The sequence below is a fragment of the Hypanus sabinus genome, chromosome 4 (assembly GCF_030144855.1).
Source record: "Hypanus sabinus isolate sHypSab1 chromosome 4, sHypSab1.hap1, whole genome shotgun sequence".
Lineage (NCBI taxonomy): Eukaryota > Metazoa > Chordata > Chondrichthyes > Myliobatiformes > Dasyatidae > Hypanus > Hypanus sabinus.
In genome coordinates, this window is record NC_082709.1 from 84,476,598 (window position 1) to 84,496,065 (window position 19,468).

Sequence of the window (19,468 nt, forward strand, 5' to 3'; positions counted from 1 at the left end):
AATGCAAGAGGGGCGTGGCCTCTCTCATCCATATGTACTGGTTCTGTCCTAGCTTGGAGAAATTCTGGAAAGATGTCTTCACTACGTTATCATGTATTCTGAATCAGCACCTAGAACCAAACCCCTTAATTGCTCTGTTCGGTTTTTGGGGTGAGACAGATTTATGTCTGGGTCCGACCAAATGCCGAATATTATCCTTTGCCTCTCTCCTGGCTAGACGCTTGATCCTCCTCAGATGGAGAGATGTTGCCCCACCCACTCATGCTCAATGGCTTAACGACATCGTGGCCTGCTTGGACCTCGAAAAAATTCATTATTCAATTCTCAATTCGGATCTAAAGTTCCATAAGGTCTGGGGTCCTTTTATCGAGTACTTTCATAACCTTCCTCTTGACTAGGGTTTTTTTTTTCTTTTTGGTCCCTTGCTTTCAGCTCCTTTTTTTTTCTCTGGTAGAAGGCATTATTATCCTCTGTTGCTGAGTGTATTCACAGTCCGGGAGTTTGGCTGTCCTGACTTATACTCTCTATATTGTGTTGTGGTTGGTCTGGAGTTGCTGTTGTTTTTTTCTTGTGTTGTGGGGCTTGGGGAGGACACTAAGCTTACTTGTCTTTAATTTAGGTGCTTTTTTTTGTTAAATTCTCTTCCTTTGTAGCATATTGTTATTGTATGCTTAATTTTGCACTGTTTTAATGTTCCTCATTGGGATTTTGGGTTTTTAATTTGTAAAATGTTTTGAAAAACTAATAAAAAATTAAAAAAAAAACATAGTGTGTGTTCAGAGATGCTCTTCTGTACACCACATGTTATTTGAGTTACCAGTCTGGCCATCCTCTAATCTCTCTCATTAACAGTGTATAAGATGAGAGGGACTGATCGTGTGGATAGTCAGAGGCTTTTTCCAGGGTTAAAATGGCTAGCTTGAGAAGGCACAGTTTTAAGGTGTTTGGAAGTAGGTACAGAGGAGATGTCAGGATTTAAGTTTTTTTACGCAGAGAGTGGTGGGTGCATGGAATGTGGTGAAGGTGGATACGATAGGGTTTTTTAAGAGACTTTTGGATAGGTACATGGAGCTCAGAAAAATAGAGGGTTGTGGGTAACCCTAGGTAATTCTAAAGTAAGGACATGTTCAGCACAGCTTTGTGGGCTGAAAGGCCTGTATTGTCCTGTAGGTTTTCTGTGTTTAACAAAGTGCTTCCACCTACAGAACTGCTGCTCGCTGGGTGTTTTTTGCATGGTACTCCATAAACTCTAGAGATTATACATGAAAATCCAAGGAGATCAGCAGTATGAGATACTCAAACCCCCTCAACACCAACACTCATTCCATAGTAAAGTCACTTGCAATTTCATCAGACTATAAAAACCTTCTAGCTGATTTCAGAGTCTCCCACATGCCTTCTGGCAAACTCTAGCTGAGATTTCGTGTGTTTTTCAACAGTGGCTTTCTCTTTGCTACTTTCCCATAAAGCTGTTACTGGTGAAGCACCTGGGCAACAGTTGTTGTATGTGCAGTCTCTCCCACCTCAGCCGCTGAAGCTTGTAACTCCTCTAGAGTGGTCATGGGTCTCTTGGTGGCCTCCCTGACTAGTCCCCTTCATGCATGGTCACTCAGTTTTGGAAAACAGCCTTGTATTTGCATCTGTGCCATATTTTTTCCACTTCTTGTTGATTGACATAACTGTACTTAAAAGAATATTAAGTGACTTGGGTACAAGAAAATCTCCATATCCTGACTTGTGCTTTTCAATAGCCTTTTCGTGGAGATGCTTGGAGTGTTCTTTAGTCTTCATGGTGTAGTTTTTGCCAGGATACTGACTCACCAGCAGTTGGACCTTCCAGATACAGGTGTATTTTTACCACAATCATTTGAAAACCTGGACTGCACACAGGTCTCCAAAAAGCAGATCTCCATTTAACTAATTATGTGTCTTCTATAACCAATTGGCTGCACCAGTGATGATTTGATGTGTCATATTAAAGAGAGTGAATACTTGGGCAATTAATTATTGCAGTTTATATTTGTAATTAATTTAGATCATTTTGTAGAGATCTGTTTTAATTTTGGCATGAAAGTCTTTTCTGTTGATCAGTGTCATAAAAGCCAAATTAAATCCACTGTGATTCTAAAACAATAAAACACAAACTTCCAAGGGGGAGGGAGTGAATACTTAAGATAGACACTGTAGATTACATTTCTTTCCCATTCCGATGTTTAGTTTGAACAACAACTGAACCTCTTGACCATGTCTGCATGTGTTTGTCTTTTGAGTTACTGCCACATGATTGGTTAATTAGATAATTGCATTAACAAGCTAGTGTACCTAACGAAGTAACTATTGACTGTATAACTACAGATCTGTGTTCAAAATCAAAAGTGAAGTTTATTGTCACAAGTCCACGTGTGCACAGATGCAATGGAAAACTTGTAGCAGCATCACAGGCACAGAGCACCATATAAGCAGCATTCACAAGGAAAACGAAGTCTATTTTAGTGCATAATAATCAAAGTGGTCACAGTGTTGCTACTAATATATAAGAAGGCAATCAAGATGAAGTCTGTTTTAATGCAACAGAGTGTGGATGAACTGCAGTGATTTGGATTGTACTCCTTCCCCTTCCTACCGTCGTATTCTGGCTTCCATCCCCATCCTTTGCAGTCCTGAAGGGGCCTCTGCCCATTGACTGTTTATTCCCTCCACAGATGTGACCTGAATTTGAGTTCTTCCAGCATTTTTTGTGTTGCTTGGATTTCCAGCAACTGCAAAATTCTGTGTTCATAAAATTCTTTATTGGGCACAAGAATTCTGTCCTGATTTTCCAGCACCTGCAGAATCTTTTGTGTTTATGTTTGCTGCTCCATTGAAGTTTAATTCTTCTCTTCAATGGGAGTTCAGTGAGACCCTCTTTCACTAGTCCTCCTTTGTGATCCCTGTGATTCTGAGTCTTCAATCCATGTGCAGCTTGTACTCCTCCTTCCCCCACCCCCTTATTCTGGCTTCTGCCTCTTCCTTTCCTGTCCTGCTGAAGGGACTTGGCCTCAAAGGTCGACTGTTTATTCTCCTCTGTAGGTGCTGCCTGACCTGCTGAGTTCCTCTTGCATTTTGTGTGTGTTGCTCAAGATTTCTAGCATCTGCAGAGTTTTTTGTTTATGATTTGGGGTTGTGCTGGTTGGTTTGATCATTGAATGGTTGAAGGGAAGTAGATTGTGGTGTGGGACTTGAGGCTTCAGTTCTTCCTGCCTTGATCTCAGTTGAAAGAAGATGGCATGTCCTTGATGGTGGGCAAAGAGCACTGCAGCACAGTACAGGTCCTTTGCCCCATGATGTTGTGCTGACCTTTCAAGCTACTCTTGTGTCAATCTAACTGTTCTCAACCACATAGCCCTCCATTTTTCTAACATCCATGTGCCTACTTAAGAATCTCTTAAAAGCCCCTAAGGTGTCTGCTTTTACCACTCCTGGTACCTTTGATAATGTTTTCCTGAGGGGATGGTGAGCAGGGTTTGGAGCTGGCATCAGGGGAGGGTAGAGGCTTAAATCCTGCACTATTTCCACGATTGTAACAGTGTCCAGCATCCTATCATACTGTCTCAAATCTACAGAATACACAATGGGATAGCTTTATAATGTAGGGGTGTACAACTGATAAATGCAATACAAAAGAGCTGAGTCCCGCCTGCTGTTGCTGGGATTATCCAACCATAGTACCAACGTGATTCGTATGACTCCACAAGTGGCTCCTTTGAAGGTTCAGGAGGTTTGGTTTGTCAATGAATGCACCAACAAACTTCTACAGAAATACCATTGAATGTATTGTGACTGGATGCATCACAGTCTGATGTAGCAATTCAAATGGACAGGAACATAAGACTATAGACATTAGAGAAGAATTAGGCCATTTGGCCCATTGAGTCTGCTCCCCCATTCCATTTATTTTTATTTTTAATTTGGAGATACAGCACGGAACAGACTTTCTGGCCCGGTGAGCTTTGCCACCCAGCAGCTCACCTATTTAACCCTGGCCTAATCACAGGATAGATTACAATGACCAATTGACCTACTAACCGGTACTTAATTGGAGTGTGGGAGGAAAGCAGACACACGGAGGACACCCACACATTCACAGGGAGGAACATACAAACCCCTTTTCCAGACAGCATTGGAATTGAACTCCAACACTCCAATCTGTAATAGTATCATGCTTATTGCTATGCTACCTTAGTGCCCCATGGCTGACTTATTATCTGTCAAACCCATTCTCCTGTCTTCTCCCTGTAACCTTTAACACATTTACTAATTGAAAACCTATCAACTTCCACCTCAACTATACCAGATGACTCAAAGAAGCTGAAGAGTGGACTCTGCCCAATACAGGCAGCCCTTGGGTTACGTACCAGTTCTGTTCCTGAGTCCGTCTTTAAGTCAGATTTGTACATAAGTCGGAACAAGTACATCCGGTATTATTCAGCGTCAGTTCGTCAAATGTTTGTTAGTATATATTTTACCTTTCTACGCATATAAAACACTTAAGAAAGGTATGTATTTCAATACTTAAACCACTACATTGCTTAGTAATAATTGTAGCTTTCATCAGGGCAGGGCCTTTCACAAGCTCCATTATCCTAACTTTATCCGTTATCCTTTAAAATTGTTTCGATCGTTGACTGACTGTAACCTAACGATTTTCCAATGACCGATGGCGTTTCACCTCTTTCCAAATGCTTTATTATTTCCACTTTATTTTCAATCGTGATCACTTCTCGTCAATGGAACAGAAACACTGTGGGTGGCGGGTCCCGAGCTTCCCCGGCTCCCGAGGTTTGTTGGGTCCTAAGGACCACCACACTGAGACAGGCTAAATAGGACAAGTGGGGCTGTGCTGGGTTTGGGTATTTGATCATCCACAATATTCCGTGTGGGAATTTAAACTGGAGGTGGCAGTGGTTTTTTTTTTTACGAGGTCAAGTTGCAAGCTTGACATCAACCTGGCACGGATGGTACGGGAGTCGCTGGATCAACATCAACCCGGCATGGGAGCGGTCTGTCTCTGGATCGAACTTGGGAACCTCTTCTCCAGCCCGGCGCTGATCTCACTGTGCCACCAGCCGAATGGAACTGGCGGGGTCAGGGTGAATCTTACTAAGAAAAATTTAAACCAAATTCAAAGTTAAACAGTCAATGCAGCGTCAATGGCAATGACTTAAAATGGTGGACAGCATTCTCCTTCCACGGTTGGTAAGTACAAGTTGTCCGTAATTCAGACGTTCAAAACTCGGGGACTATCTGTACATCAAAGATCCTCAGCATCTGGGCTTTGCTATGTTCTTGCATATACCATAAGGGAGAAGGTATAGAAGTCTGAAGTCTCTCACCACCAGGTTCACAAACAGTTTCTTCCATTCAACCATTCAGTTCCTGAACTAATTGGTCTCCCTGTGACTCTGTGGATTTCCTCCAGGTGCGCCAGTTTCCCTCCCACAGTTTAATTGGTTACATGGCTGTAATCGGGCAGTGTGGGCTCATTGGACCAGAAGGATCTGCTACTCCTAAATAAATAAATGGATAGATCGAGAGCAATGACAAAATTAAAAATGAGATTCTGCAGATGCTGGAAATGTAGGCCATCACACAAATGCTGGAGGAACTCAGCAGGAGCCATTCTAGTTACCACACTGTTGGAAGGTAGTGAGGGTGAAATGACAAACAAATTGCTAAAGGAACTCAGTGGATCTATCAGTATGTGTAGAAGAAAAAGGAATTGACAGTGTTGTATCAATCCTGAGAGTTCCTCCCTCCCTCCCTCTCACAGATGCCAGTTGACCCGCTGCATTTCTCCAGTAGAATGCGCTTGCTGCAGGTTACAGTATTTGCAGTCTCTTGTGTGCCTAGAATCACTTGGATGTTGTCTGGATGGAATGATTGTTATCAGGAGAGAGTGGATAGGCTAATGGGCTGGCTTAGGTATGGTAGGTGTCCCATTATCAATCAGTTGATTGACTCATGATCTCTGTACCTTTTTTGGTTCTTACAGTTGTGGAGGAATGCAAGCGACGTCTCCGATCAGCTGGCTTCAAAGAGCTCAAGGAGACTGACCACTGGGACGTTGAACCTGCCAGCAAGGTGAGGATCCGAATGGGGCAGATGGGGGTGCAACTGCATCGATGGGACCACCCTCAGGTTGGGGGAACAGCATCTTGTATTCTGTCTAGGTAGCCTCCAACCTGATAGTATGAACACAAGGTTCTCCAGCTTCCAGTAATAACTGCCCCCCCCACACCCTTGCCTTTGCCATCATCCATTCTGGCACCTGTCTACCCCTTCTCCTCACCTGGCCTTCTGATGCCCCTCCTCTTTCTCTTTCACCAATAGTCCGCTCATCTCTCCTATCAGATTGCTTCTCCCCAACCCACACCCCCAGCCATCCACTTTCCCCTTCACTTGGTTTCACCTATCATCTCCCAGTTTGTATTCATCCCCTTCCCCCCACCTTCTTATTCTGGCTTCTGCACCCTTCTTTTCCAGTCCTGATGAAGATCTCAGCCTAAAATATGTCGGCTGTTTTCGTTTGACGGTAAACAGCACAGAGTAGGTCCAACTGGCCCCTCAGGCCACACTGACCAGCAGCCCCCGATTTAAGTGTGGCCTCATCACTGTATTAGCTACTTCTGCCCTGGGAAAAACCTCCTGCTATCCACCCCATCTATGCCTCCCATCATCTTGTACACCTCTAAGTTGCCTCTCATCTACCTTCGCTCCAAAGAGAAAAGCCCTGGGTGGTCAACCTCTCTTGTTTAATTAGAGATACAGCACAGAACAGGTCCTGACCTGATGAGCCACGCTGCCCAGCAACTGTGGGGCAGTTTGCACTGACTAAGATGCTGAGTTCTTGCAGCATTTTGTGTGTAACTCTGAACAGAGAAAAAGCAGCTGCTCCCCTTGAGAGTTTCTGCCAAAAGCTGTCTATCCAGGAACACCCACAACTGTGTGGCTAGGTAAAGCTAAATTGCCATCTATAAATTTGCCAATGGCACAACTGTTAGCAGAACCTCAGATAGTGACAAGGAGATAGATCAGCTGGTTGAGTGTTGCCACAACAACAACCTTGCACTCGATGTCAGTAAGACCAAGGAATTGATTGTGGAATTCAGGACGGGGGGATCAGGATTATACACACCAGTCCTCAGAGGGATCAGCAGGGTGAGCATCTTCAAATTCCATGTGTCAACAACCTTGATGATCTATCTGGTCCCAATGTATTGATGCAATCACGAAAAGGGCATGCCAGCAGCTGCATTTTGTTAGAAGGTTAAAGAGATTTGATATGTCACCGAAGACTCTCTTGCAAATTTCTACATAAAGACCATTTTGACTAGTTGCATTGCTGTTTGGTATGGAGGCTCCAATGGATCAGAAAAACCTGCAGAGGGTTGTTAACTCATAGAACTCATTGTGCCCATTTGCCTCTCACCACAGAGTACATTGTCAAGAGGTGATGCCTTAAAGACGTAGCATCCATTATTGAGGACTCTCACCATCTGGACATGCCATCTTATTGCTACATCAGGGAGGAGGTGCAGGAGCCTGCAGACATACATTCATTGTTTTAGGAACAGCTTGTTCACGTCTCCTATCTGATTTCTGAACAGTCCAAGAACCCATGTTTTGATTCTCTATCTAAGTTATAATTTAGAGTAGTTCTTGTGTGCTGCTGCAGAACAGCAAATTTCTTGGCTTGTGTCAGTGATGATAAACCTGTTTCTCATTCTGAGCATGGGCTACCTACCAGTCCAGAGACACAAGCATGGTCCAGCAGCTTGAGTTCAAACCATATTCAAATCTTGGTTAGTTTGATTTAGGTTTGGTCTAGTTAATTGTCATATCCCTGATGTCCCGGATGTACCACCTGACATCAGTAGTGGGGAAAATGCTAGAGTCGGTTATCAAAGATGTGATAACAGCACATTTGGAAAGCGGTGAAAGTCAGCATGGATTTGTGAAAGGAAAATCATGTCTGAAGAATCTTATAGGATTTTTTTGAAGATGTAACTAGTAGAGTGGATAGGGGAGAGCCAGTGGATGTGGTATATTTGGATTTTCAAAAGGCTTTTGACAAGGTCCCACACAGGAGATTAGTGTGCAGACTTAAAGCACACGGTATTGGGGTTATGGTTTTGATGTGGATAGAGAATTGGTTGGCAGACAGGAAGCAAAGAGTGGGAGTAAACGGGACCTTTTCAGAATGGCAGGCAGTGTCTAGTGGGGTACCACAAGGCTCAGTGCTGGGATCCCAGTTGTTTACAATATATATTAATGGTTTAGACGAGGGAATTAAATGCAGCATCTCCAAGTTTGCGGATGACACGAAGCTGGGCGGAGGATGTGAGGAGGATGCTAAGAGGATGCAGGGTGACTTGGATAGGTTAGGTAAGTGGGCAATTTCATGGCAGATGTAATGTAATGTGGATAAATGTGAGGTTATCCACTTTGGTTGCAAGAACAGGAAAACAGATTATTATCTAAATGGTGGCCGATTAGGAAAAGGGGAAGTGCAACAAGACCTGGGTGTCATTGTACACCAGTCATTGAAAGTGGGCATGCAGGTACAGCAGGCGGTGAAAAAGGCAAATGGTATGTTGGCATTCATAGCAAAAGGAATTGAGTACAGGAGCAGGGAGGTTCTACTGCAGTTGTACAAGTCCTTGGTGAGACCGCACCTCGCGTATTGTGTGCAGTTTTGGTTCCCTAATCTGAGAAAAGACATTCTTGCTATAGAAGGAGTACAAAGAAGGTTCACCAGATTGATTCCTGGGATGGCAGGACTTTGATATGAAGAAAGACTGGATCGATTAGGCTTATGCTCGCTGGAATTTAGAAGATTAGGGGGGGATCTTATTGAAACATATAAAATTCTAAAGGGATTGGACAAGCTAGATGCAGGAAGATTGTTCCCGATGTTGGGGAAGTCCAGAATGAGGGGTCACAGTTTAAGGACAAAGGGGAAGTCTTTTAGGACTGAGATGAGGAAAAACTTCTTCACACAGAGAGGGGTGAATTTGTGGAATTCTCTGCCACAGGAAACAGTTGAGGCCTGTTCATTGGCTATATTTAAGAGGAAGTTAGATATGGCCCTTGTGGCTAAAGGGATCAGGGGTATGGAGAGAAAGCAGCTACAGGGTTTTGAGTTGGATGATCAACCATGATCATACTGAATGGCAGTGCTGGCTCGAAGGGCCAAATGGCCTACTCCTGCACCTATTTTCTATGTTTCTATATGCAGAAGTCTGTGTGTGCACAAGTACAATGAAAAGTTTACCTGGAGCAGCATCACAAGCACAGGAAGTCATAGAACATTACAGCACAGAAATGAATAAACAGTCCATGCTGAGACTTGTCCTCTGATTGGCTCCTTACCCTTGGCTAGGGATATTTAAATATCTCTTTTAGGGCTCCTGCAATGTCTGCATCAAATACATAATGCTCTCAGGAAATACATAAATAACACACAATTTTTGGAAGAAAGAACACAATTAGAGGAAAAGCCAAAGTGTTTTAGTGTTACTATACTGAGTAGTGATTAGAGTTGTGCCAGTTCATCAAGAACTGAATAGGTGAAGGGAAGTGTCCAAATCACTGCAGTTTAGCAATACTACAGCCTCTTGGATCACTTCAGTTTAGACTTTAGTTTCCCTTGTTCTAGTGTGGTGTTTCTTGTTTTTTTTTTAAAAATGTGTGTAGTTTAATCTTTTGTAGCTTGCATCAGCATGACAGGCACATAGCCTCCAGATGCTCGAGTTTCCTCCCACATTCCAAAGATGTACGGGTTAGGGCTAATGAGTTGTGGATATGCTATGTTGGTGCCAGAACCATGGTGACTCTTGTGGGCTGACCCAGCACAGTCATCACTGATTAGATTTGATGCAAACAACACGTTTCACTGTATCATTCAATGTACATATGACAAATAGGAGTTGAGGCTCTCCTCACCCCAAAGAGACTGGCCTTCTCGCGGAACCAGAGGCTGCATGCGGACAGTTGTGGCGACCGGACGTCTCCGGCCTCTGGAGGAACGGGGAGGGGACACGTGGGTGACGCTCGACCTTGAGGAAGGCTAATTGCTCTGATCTAAATTATGTATAAAATTTTGTATAATCTGTTTTCAACTTTTTATGTGAACGCTGCTAATCTGATGCCTGTTCTGCTGCTGCAGGCAAGTTTCGTATTACACCTGTACACACATGTACATGTACATATGACAGTAAACTTGACTTTGATTTTGCCTCCCTTTGAAAAGGTAGCTGTTCATCACCACTCTCTGCTCCTTGGCCCCTGTAGTATCTATGCTAAGTGAACCTTTAATCCCTCAGCCTTTACCTTTTGAGGGCTGTTGTGTGGTACTTTGGCATCCAAAAGGTTCCATCCTCATCAAAGCTGTTGTAGTCTTCCAAGGCACTCATGATAATGTAATTTTTTTTAAAGAAATGAATGTTGCACAGATTTACTTGCCAGCTGAGCTGTGTTAATCTATCTGTTTTAAATAGTACTACATGACAAGGAACTACTCATCGATCTTGGCTTTTGCTGTGGGAGCCAAGTACAAACCGGGAAATGGATTCAGCATGATCGGAGCACACACAGACAGTCCCTGCTTGCGGGTGAGTCACTGTCTGCAGGGAGTGTTTCTGAAAAGTCACTTGTGGGAGGGGTGAGGAGAATGAGGATTGAGATGATTGTGACACTCTCAACGCACTTTCTGTATCTAAGCATTTGAAGTTCATTGCTGCCATCTGGAGGCTGTAACATTAGGACAAAATGATTTCAGCCAACTAAGTAAGTATTGTGACATAAAAATTTACTTTGAACATTCAGGTTGTGCTTCTTGTTGGGTGTCTGGTAATACTCAGCCAGTGTTTTTGATGAATCTCAATCAGGAAAGTTTTAAAAAAAAACCCTAAACACAGAATATACTGCGAAAGCACAGAAAATGATGGAGGAACACTGCAGGTTAGGCAGCATCTGTGGAGGGGAATAAACAGTTGACATTAAGGGCTGAGACTCATCAGGGCTGGAAAGGAAAGGAGCAGAAGCCAGAATAAGGAGGTGGGTGGAGGGTAGGAAATACAAGCTGGCAGATGATGGGATGGGGGGGTGGGGAGGCAGATGAAATGAGACTGTGGAAGGTGATAGATGAAAAATATAACGGGCTGAAGAAGGAATCTGGTAGGAGAGGGAAGTTGACTATCTAAGAGGGGAGCTAGTTTGGGGAATGGAAATGAGAGAAGGGGGAGGAGGGCGAAATTACCAGAAGTTAGAGAAATAGAAATCAATGTTCATGCCATTAGTTTAGTGGCTACCTGGAAATATGAGGAGTTGCTCCTTCAACTTAAGTGTGGCAGGAGAGGAGGCCATGAGCTTATAATGTGGGATTGGGAATTAGAATTAGGTGGCCACTGGGAAATCCTGCCTGTTGTGACAGAGTGAAGGTGCTTGACTTTGTGCACTTTGAAGTCTTGCCAAGTTTGTAACAAAAAAAATGTTGCAGGCCTTTTGAGCACAGTGAGATCCCAGGCTCAGTAACATTATATAGCTACATAATTCTTTAAAAGTGGCAGCACAGAGAGGGTTGTTAAGAGAGCTTGTGGAATATTGGCCTTCATAAATCAGACTACTGAATACAGGAGTTAGGTTGTTATGTTGAATAAGTCATTTTGGAGTATTATGCACTGTTCTGGTCACCTACCTACAGGAAAATTACAACATTTAGTGTCAGAGTCACAGAAACAGGCCATTGAGCCCATCTAGTATGTGCCAAAATATTAATCTGCCTAGTCCCATTTACCTTCACCCGGACAATAGCCCTCCCATCCATGTACCTATCCACATTTCTCTTACATGCTGCAATGAAACCTGCATCCATCACTTCCACCGGCAGCTCGCTCCACTTTCTCACCACCCTGTGAGTGAAGAAGTTCCCCTTCAGGTTCTCCTTTATCATTTCACATTTCTCCCTTGACCTCGCATTCTCATCTCACCCAGCCTCCGTTGGGAAAAGCCTGCTTGCATTTACCCTATTTACCACTCATAACCTTGTATATCAACTCTCCCTGCATTCTATGCTTTAGAGAATAAAGTCTAAATCTATTCAACCTTTCCCTATAACTCAGGTCTTCAAGTTATGCATCATCCATTGCCATCTTTCCTATAGGTAGGTGACCAAAACTGCACACAATATTTCAAATTAGGCTTCACTGACATCTTGTACAATTTCAACATAACATCATAACTCCTGTACTCAATACTTTGATTTATGAAGGACAATGTGATAGAGATATTTAAAATTATGAGGGGGAAAGATAGATTTGATGTGGATAGGCTTTTTCCATTGAGAGTAGGGGAGATTCAAACAAGAGGACATGAATTGAGAGTTAAGGGGTAAAAGTTTAGGGGTAACACGAGGGAGAATTTCATTATTCAGAGAGTGGTAGTTGTGTTGAACGAGCTTCCAGTAGAAATGGTAGAGGCAGGTTCGATATTGTCATTTAAAGTAAAATTGGATAAGTATATGGACAGGAAAGGAATGCAATCACAACCCTGTGCTTACTACAAATATCTGCTATCTCCTTACAAATTTGCTCCTCCAATTCTTGCTCCCCATTGGGTGGTCTATAATATACCCCTATAAGTGTTAGTACAGCTTTCCCATTCCTCAATTCCACCCAAATAGCTTCCCTAAACAAGCCCTCTAATCTACCCTGCCAGAGCACCACTGTAATATTTTCTCTGACAAGCAATGCAACACCTCCCCCTCTTGCCCCTCTGATTCTATCACACTTGGAAATCCAGGAATATTTAGTTGCCAATCACACCCCTCCTGCAGCCATGTTTCACTAATAGCTACAACATCATATTTCCAAGTATCAATCTATGCTCTAAGCTCATCCACCTTTCTTACAATGCTCCTAGCATTGAAATAAATGCATTTAAGAAATTCTCCACCTCCTCCTCTCTATTTATCTCTAACAGTGCAAACAACTTGACTATATTTTTCTTCCTTCTCCCATACATCTGTTCCTACACCCTGGTTCCCCTCCCCCCTTGTATCTAGTTTACAAGATATTGGAGCCTCTCTAGCAAACCTACCTGCAAGAATATTTGTCCCCCTCCAGTTCAGATGTAAACCGTCCTTCTGGAACAGGTCCCATCTTCCCTGTAAAACTGCCCAATTATCTATAAATCTGAAGCCCTCCCTCCTGCACCATGTGTTCAGCCACGTGTTGATCTTGGGCTGAGTGTAGGTTGGTGGGACTAGGTGAGAGTAAGCATTCGGCACGGACTAGAAGGGCCAAGATGGCCTGTTTCCGTGCTGTAATTGATATATGGTTATATGTGCCAAAAGCTCTCTTTGTGAGCTTATCTACATGTGATGCCAAAGGGGAGAGAAGTTTGGATGTACATGATTGGGAGGGGTGTGTTGGTACGTTCTGCCAAACAATAGTTTGGCAATGATCAGATGTGCCGAAGCACCTGTTTCTGTGCTGCATAGTTCTTTAATTATGAACCACTGAGTTCCTTTGTGTAGTTCTGGTCTGGTGTCAATTGGACAAGGCAGAATGAGTTTGGCATGGACTGTGTGCAGTTTTAGGCTCCTTATTTAAGAATGGACATGCTGACGTTGGAGAGGGTTCAGAGAAGATTTACTAGAATGATAAATACAAGGAAATCTGCAGATGCTGGAAATTCAAGCAACACACACAAAATGCTGGTGGAACGCAGCAGGTCAGGCAGCATCTATAGGGACTGTCGACGTTAAGGGCTGAGACCTTTCGTCAGGACTAACTGAAAGGAAAGACAGTAAGATCTATAGTAAGTAAGACCCAGAGATCTCTAGATTGTAAGACCTCTTTCTATCTTTCCTTTCAATGAGTCCTGATGAAGGGTCTCGGGCCAAAACGTCGACAGCGCTTCTCCCTGTAGATGCTGCCTAACCTGCTGCATTCCACCAGCATTTTGTGTGTGTTGCTTTATTAGAATGATTCTGGGAATGAGAAGGTTAACATTTGAGTTAATGTTTGACTGCTCTTGGACTGTGCTCCTTGGAGTTTAGAAGAATGAGGAGGGACCTCAGAAGCATTTTGGATGTTGAAAGGCATGGACAGAGTGGATGTGGCAAAGTTGTTTCCCATGGTGGGGGTGTCTAGTACGAGAGGGCATGACTTAAGGATTGAAGGGCACCCATTCAGAACAGATGCGAAGAAATTTTTTTTAGCCAGAGGGTGGTGAATCTGTGGAATTTGTTGCCACAGGCGGCAGTGGAGGCCAAGTCATTGGGTGTATTTAAGGCAGAGATTAATAGGTATCTGAGTAGCCAGGGCATCAAAGGTTATAGTGAGAAGAAGGTGGGGGAGTGGGACTAAATGGGAGATTGGATCAGCTCATGATGAAATGGCGGAGCAGACTCGATGGGCCATATGGCTGATTTCTTCTCCTTTGTCTTATGGCCTTATAGGCTGTGATGATAAATAACTGGGTTTTTCTCCAGCCCTTGTGCTGTATAGCAACATATTCCAGTCGCTAATTCATTGCTTCCCTTTCATGAGGCTGAGGGGAGCTGCTACCAGCGTCTTGTTCACTGACACGGCATCTTTCATGTTTACAAAACAGAATACACAAAAACATTCTGAGTGTTGCTCTGGATTTGCAGAATCTCTTGTGTTTTAAAAAGTGTGGAATAAAGTATTGACTTGCAGTAAAAGTGCAGTACAGGCAAACAACAAGGTCATAACGTGATAGACTGTGAAGTCAAAGGTCCATCTTACTGTGTTAGAGAACTGTTTGATAGTATTATAACAGCGGGATGGAATCCTTTCTTGAGCCTGGTGGTTAAGTGCTTTCAGGCTTTTGTCTATTGCTCAATGGAGGAGGGGAGAAGATGGTGTAATCTGGTATGTGTGTGGATGCACTGCTTGAATGCTCAACTGCTAATGAAGGTCTTGACTTTGTCTTACCAGGTGAAGCTCCGGTCAAAGAAGACACAAGTGGGCTACCTGCAGGTGGGAGTAGAATGTTATGGTGGTGGAATTTGGAATACCTGGTTTGACCGTGACCTTACAGTGGCTGGCCGTGTTTTAGTGAAGGTAAGCTGGCTTCATTGGTTCCCGGTTAAGTTGTGCCCTGTGCATTTTTGTTGTCATCTTTGAATCTCTGTCCATTTTTATCTCTGCAAATGTCTCCAGTCCTGTACAACACACAAAATGCTAAAGGAACTCAGCAGGTCAGACAGCATTTATGGAGGGAATAAACAGTTGAAGTTATGGGCAGAAACTCATTAAGGATCTTTGCCTGAAATATTGACTGTTTATTCCCCTCCATAGATGCTGTCTGACCTACTGAGTTCCCCCAGCATTTTGTCTGTGTGGGTAAGTCTGTGTATGGTTCAGTGTGTATCTCTGTCAGTGTGTGTGAGAGTTTGTGTGGGTCAATGTGTGTGTGTGTGGGGGGGGGTCAGTGCATGTGTCACTGTCTTTGGGTTAGTGCATGTGGGTCTGTGTGTATATAGGTAAGTATGGTGGGTCAATTTGTGTGTGGGTCTGTGTGTCTGTAGATCAGTGTGTGTGGGTCAATGTATGTTGTGGGTAATGTGTGTGGGTCAGTTTTTCTGTCAGTCTTATGTTGGTCAGTGTTTGTGTGGGTCAGTGTGTCTGTAGATAAGTGTGTGTGAGGGTCAGTGTGACAGTAGGTCAGTGTGTGTGTGTGTGTGTGTGTGAGAGAGAGCCATCTCCTGCATTTCTAGTCCTATAATTCTCTGACTTCACTCCAGTACTAATCTCCAACACAGTCCCTACATTTAAATACCTCACTACTATCGTTGGTACATGCAGCTGCTGAAGCCTTAGTCTTTCGAATGCCCTGCAACTCTCTGCACCTTTGCCCCTCTGCTTTAACATGCTCTTCATAGACCGTCAGTTGGGTTTTGATCTAACGCTGTGTTCTTGTTCGATAATGCCTCTGTGCTCCATCATTGTGTAATTAGAAATTTCTCTATCTCCTGTGCATGGAATCTTGTGCTTTTAATTTCTCCACACTGTTGATGATTTTCTGCTTCTGTTCCCAGACAGGATACGGTGTGGAGCAGCGTCTGATCAATGTGCGTCGCCCAGTCCTTCGAATCCCCCACCTGGCTATCCATTTGCAGAGAGACATAAATGACAGCTTCGGACCCAACAAGGAGACTCATTTGTAGGTTTGCACAGAGGACAATGCACTCTTTCCCACCCCCCGCACCCCCAATCCTCTGCTCAACTGTCCAGTGGTTCAAGTTGGAGGCTGAGAGAAAACCTGATAGGAAGGAGTATATAAACTGCAGGGAGAATATAGGGTTCAATTGGCAAAATTCTTAGCACTGCAGAAGAACGGAAAGATCTTTGGGCCCACGTCCATAGATCCTTCAAAGTTGCCATGCAAGTTGATAGGACTGTTAAAAAAGTGTCTGGCATGTTGGCCTAAATTAGTCAGGGGATTGCATTCAAGAGTCACGAGGTAAAACAAGGGACTGTCGGAGTATTGTATAGGAGAATGAGGGAAGATTTGATAGAGGTATACAAAATTGAAGCATATAGATAGGATAAATACAAGCAGTTTTTTTCCATTGATGTTGGTGAGACTGGAACTAGAGGTCATAGGTTAAGGGTGAAAGATGAAATGTCTAAGGAAAATCCTGAGGGGAAATGTCTTCACTCAGAAGTGTGTGGAACAAGCTGTCAATGTAAGTGCTAGATGAGGGCTCAATTGCAACATTTAAGAGAATTTTAGATGTATACATGGATGGAATGGGTATGGAGGGCTATGGTCTGGGCGTGGGTAGGTGGGACAAGGCAGAAAAATAATTGATGTTTTTTCCCATCGGTCTACCCTTCTATTACTTGTTTCCTCATGCATTTGGTGTCAGTTCGGTACAGAACAGAAACGGGTCCTTTGGTCCATCTAGTCCATGTCAAAACCATTTAAATGCCTTGTCCCTTTGACCTGTACTGGGACAATAGCCCTCCATACCTGTGCCATCATGTCCCTTTCCAGATTCTTCTTAAATGTTGAAATTGAGCTTATATGCACCACTTGCACTGGCAACTCATTCCACACTCTCACGATCCTAACATAACATCCCAACTCCTGTGCTCAGTACTTTGATTTTTGAAGGCTAATGTGGCAAAAGCTTTCTTTACAATCCTATCTACCTGTGATGCCACTTTCAATGAATTATAGACCTGTATTCCCGGATCCATTTGTTCTACACACTCCTCAGTGCCCTACCGTTCACTGTGTAAGACCTACTCTGTTTAGTCCTACCAAAATGCAACATCGTGCACTTGTCTGCATTAAACTCCATCTCCTATTTTTCAGACCATTTTTCCAGCTGATTGTGGGTCCCTCTGCAAGCTCTGATGGTCTTCCTTGTTGTCTACTACATCCACAATTTTATTGTTGCTGTTAACTACATTCTCATCCAGATCATTGATGTACATGACAAACAATAACTGACCCAGCACCGATCTCTGCGGCATACCACTAATCAGAGGGCAATTATCTACCACCACTATCTGACTTCTCCCACAAAGCCAATGTCTAATACAATTTACTACCTCATCTTGAATGTCAAATGACTGAACCTTCTTCACCAACCTCCCATAGAGGACCTTATCAATACCTTGCTGAAATCCACATAGACAACATTCAATGTCTTGCCTTCAAGTTTCCTGGTAACTTCATAAAAAAAAATCTGTAAGATTGGTTAGACATGACATAATACTCAAAGCTATGCTGATATCCAACTATCCCCAATCAGTCCATAATATCCAAGTACTCGTATATAACCATATAAGAATTACAGCATGGAAACAGGCCATCTCGGCCCTTCTAGTCCGTGCTGAACGCGTACTCTCACCTAGTCCCACTGGCCTGCACTCAGCCCATAGCCCTCCATCCCTTTCCTGTCCATATACCTATCCAATTTTACTTTAAGTGACAATACCAAACCTGCCTGTACCACTTCTACCTGAAGCTTGTTCCACACAGCTACCACTCTCTGAGTAAAGAAATTCCCCCTCATATTACCCTTAAACTTTTGCCCCCAACTCTCAACTCATGTCCTCTTGTTTGAATCTCCCCAACTCTCAATGGAAAAAACCTATCCACATCAACTCTATCTATCCCCCTCATGATTTTAAATACTTCTATCAAGTCCCCCCTCACCATTCTATGCTCCAAAGAATAAAGACCTAACTTGTTCAACCTTTCCCTGTAACTTAGGTGCTGAAACCCAGGTAACATTCTAGTAAATCTTCTCTGTACTCTCCATTTTGTTGATATCTTTCCTATAATTTGGTGACCAGAACTGTACACAATACTCCAAATTCGGCCTTACCAATGCCTTGTACAATTTTAACGTTATATCCCAACTCCTATACTCAATGCTCTGAGTTATAAAGGCCAGCATACCGAAAGCTTTCTTCACCACCCTATCCACATGAGATTCCACCTTCAGGGAACTATGCACCATTATTCCTAGATCACTCTGTTCTACTGCATTCTTCAATGTCCTACTATTTACCATGTATGTCCTATTTGGATTATTCCTACCAAAATGTAGCACCTTACACTTATCAGCATTAAACTCCATCTGCCGTTGTTCAGCCCACTCTTCTGACTGGCCAAAATCTCTCTGCAAGCTTTGAAAACCTACTTCATTATCCACAACGCCACCTACCTTAGTATCATCTGCATACTTACTAATCCAATTTATCACCCCATCATCCAGATCATTAATGTAAATGACAAACAACATTGGACCCAGTATAGATCCCTGAGGCACACCACTAGTCACCGGCCTCCAACCTGACAAACAGTTATCCACCACTACTCCCTGGCATCTCCCATCCAGCCACTGTTGAATCCATTTTACTACTTCAATATTAATACCTGACGATTGAACCTTCCTAACTAACCTTCCGTGCGGAACCTTGGCAAAGAACCATCTGGTCCCTTGGAGTACCTTCCAATAGCTTTTCCACTCTTGGAATGAAGCTCACCAGCCTATGATTTCCTGGCATATTTTACAGCCTTTCTTAAACAGCAGAACAACATTGGCTATCCTCCAAACCTCTGGTCCCTCACCTTTTGCTAAGAATGTCTCAAATATCTCTGCTAGGACCCCTGAAATTGCTGCAATTGTCTTCCACAGGGTCTGAAGGAACACTAGGGATTTATCCACCCTAATTTGCCTATATAGGAGCAGAATTAGGCCATTTGGCCCACATCTAATCAGCCAGTTCATCATGACTGATCCATTTTCTCTCTCGGCCCCAGTTGGCCTTTACCCCATATCTCTTTATGCCCTTACTAATGAAGAATCTATCGACCTCTGCCTTAAATGTTCTCAATGACTTGGTCTTCACAGCTGCCTGTGGCAATAAATTCC

At 43.3% G+C, this 19,468-nt stretch overlaps 1 protein-coding gene across 1 annotated transcript in view; it reads left to right on the forward strand.

The window, feature by feature from the left end:
• dnpep (aspartyl aminopeptidase) overlaps positions 1 to 19,468 on the forward strand; it is a 63,826-nt gene that overhangs the window by 11,009 nt on the left and 33,349 nt on the right. The window contains exons 3-6 of the mRNA XM_059967589.1: positions 6,032 to 6,120; positions 10,539 to 10,652; positions 15,006 to 15,131; positions 16,109 to 16,233. Coding sequence (XP_059823572.1) covers positions 6,032 to 6,120; positions 10,539 to 10,652; positions 15,006 to 15,131; positions 16,109 to 16,233 — 454 coding nt within the window. The remainder of the gene's footprint in view (positions 1 to 6,031; positions 6,121 to 10,538; positions 10,653 to 15,005; positions 15,132 to 16,108; positions 16,234 to 19,468) is intronic.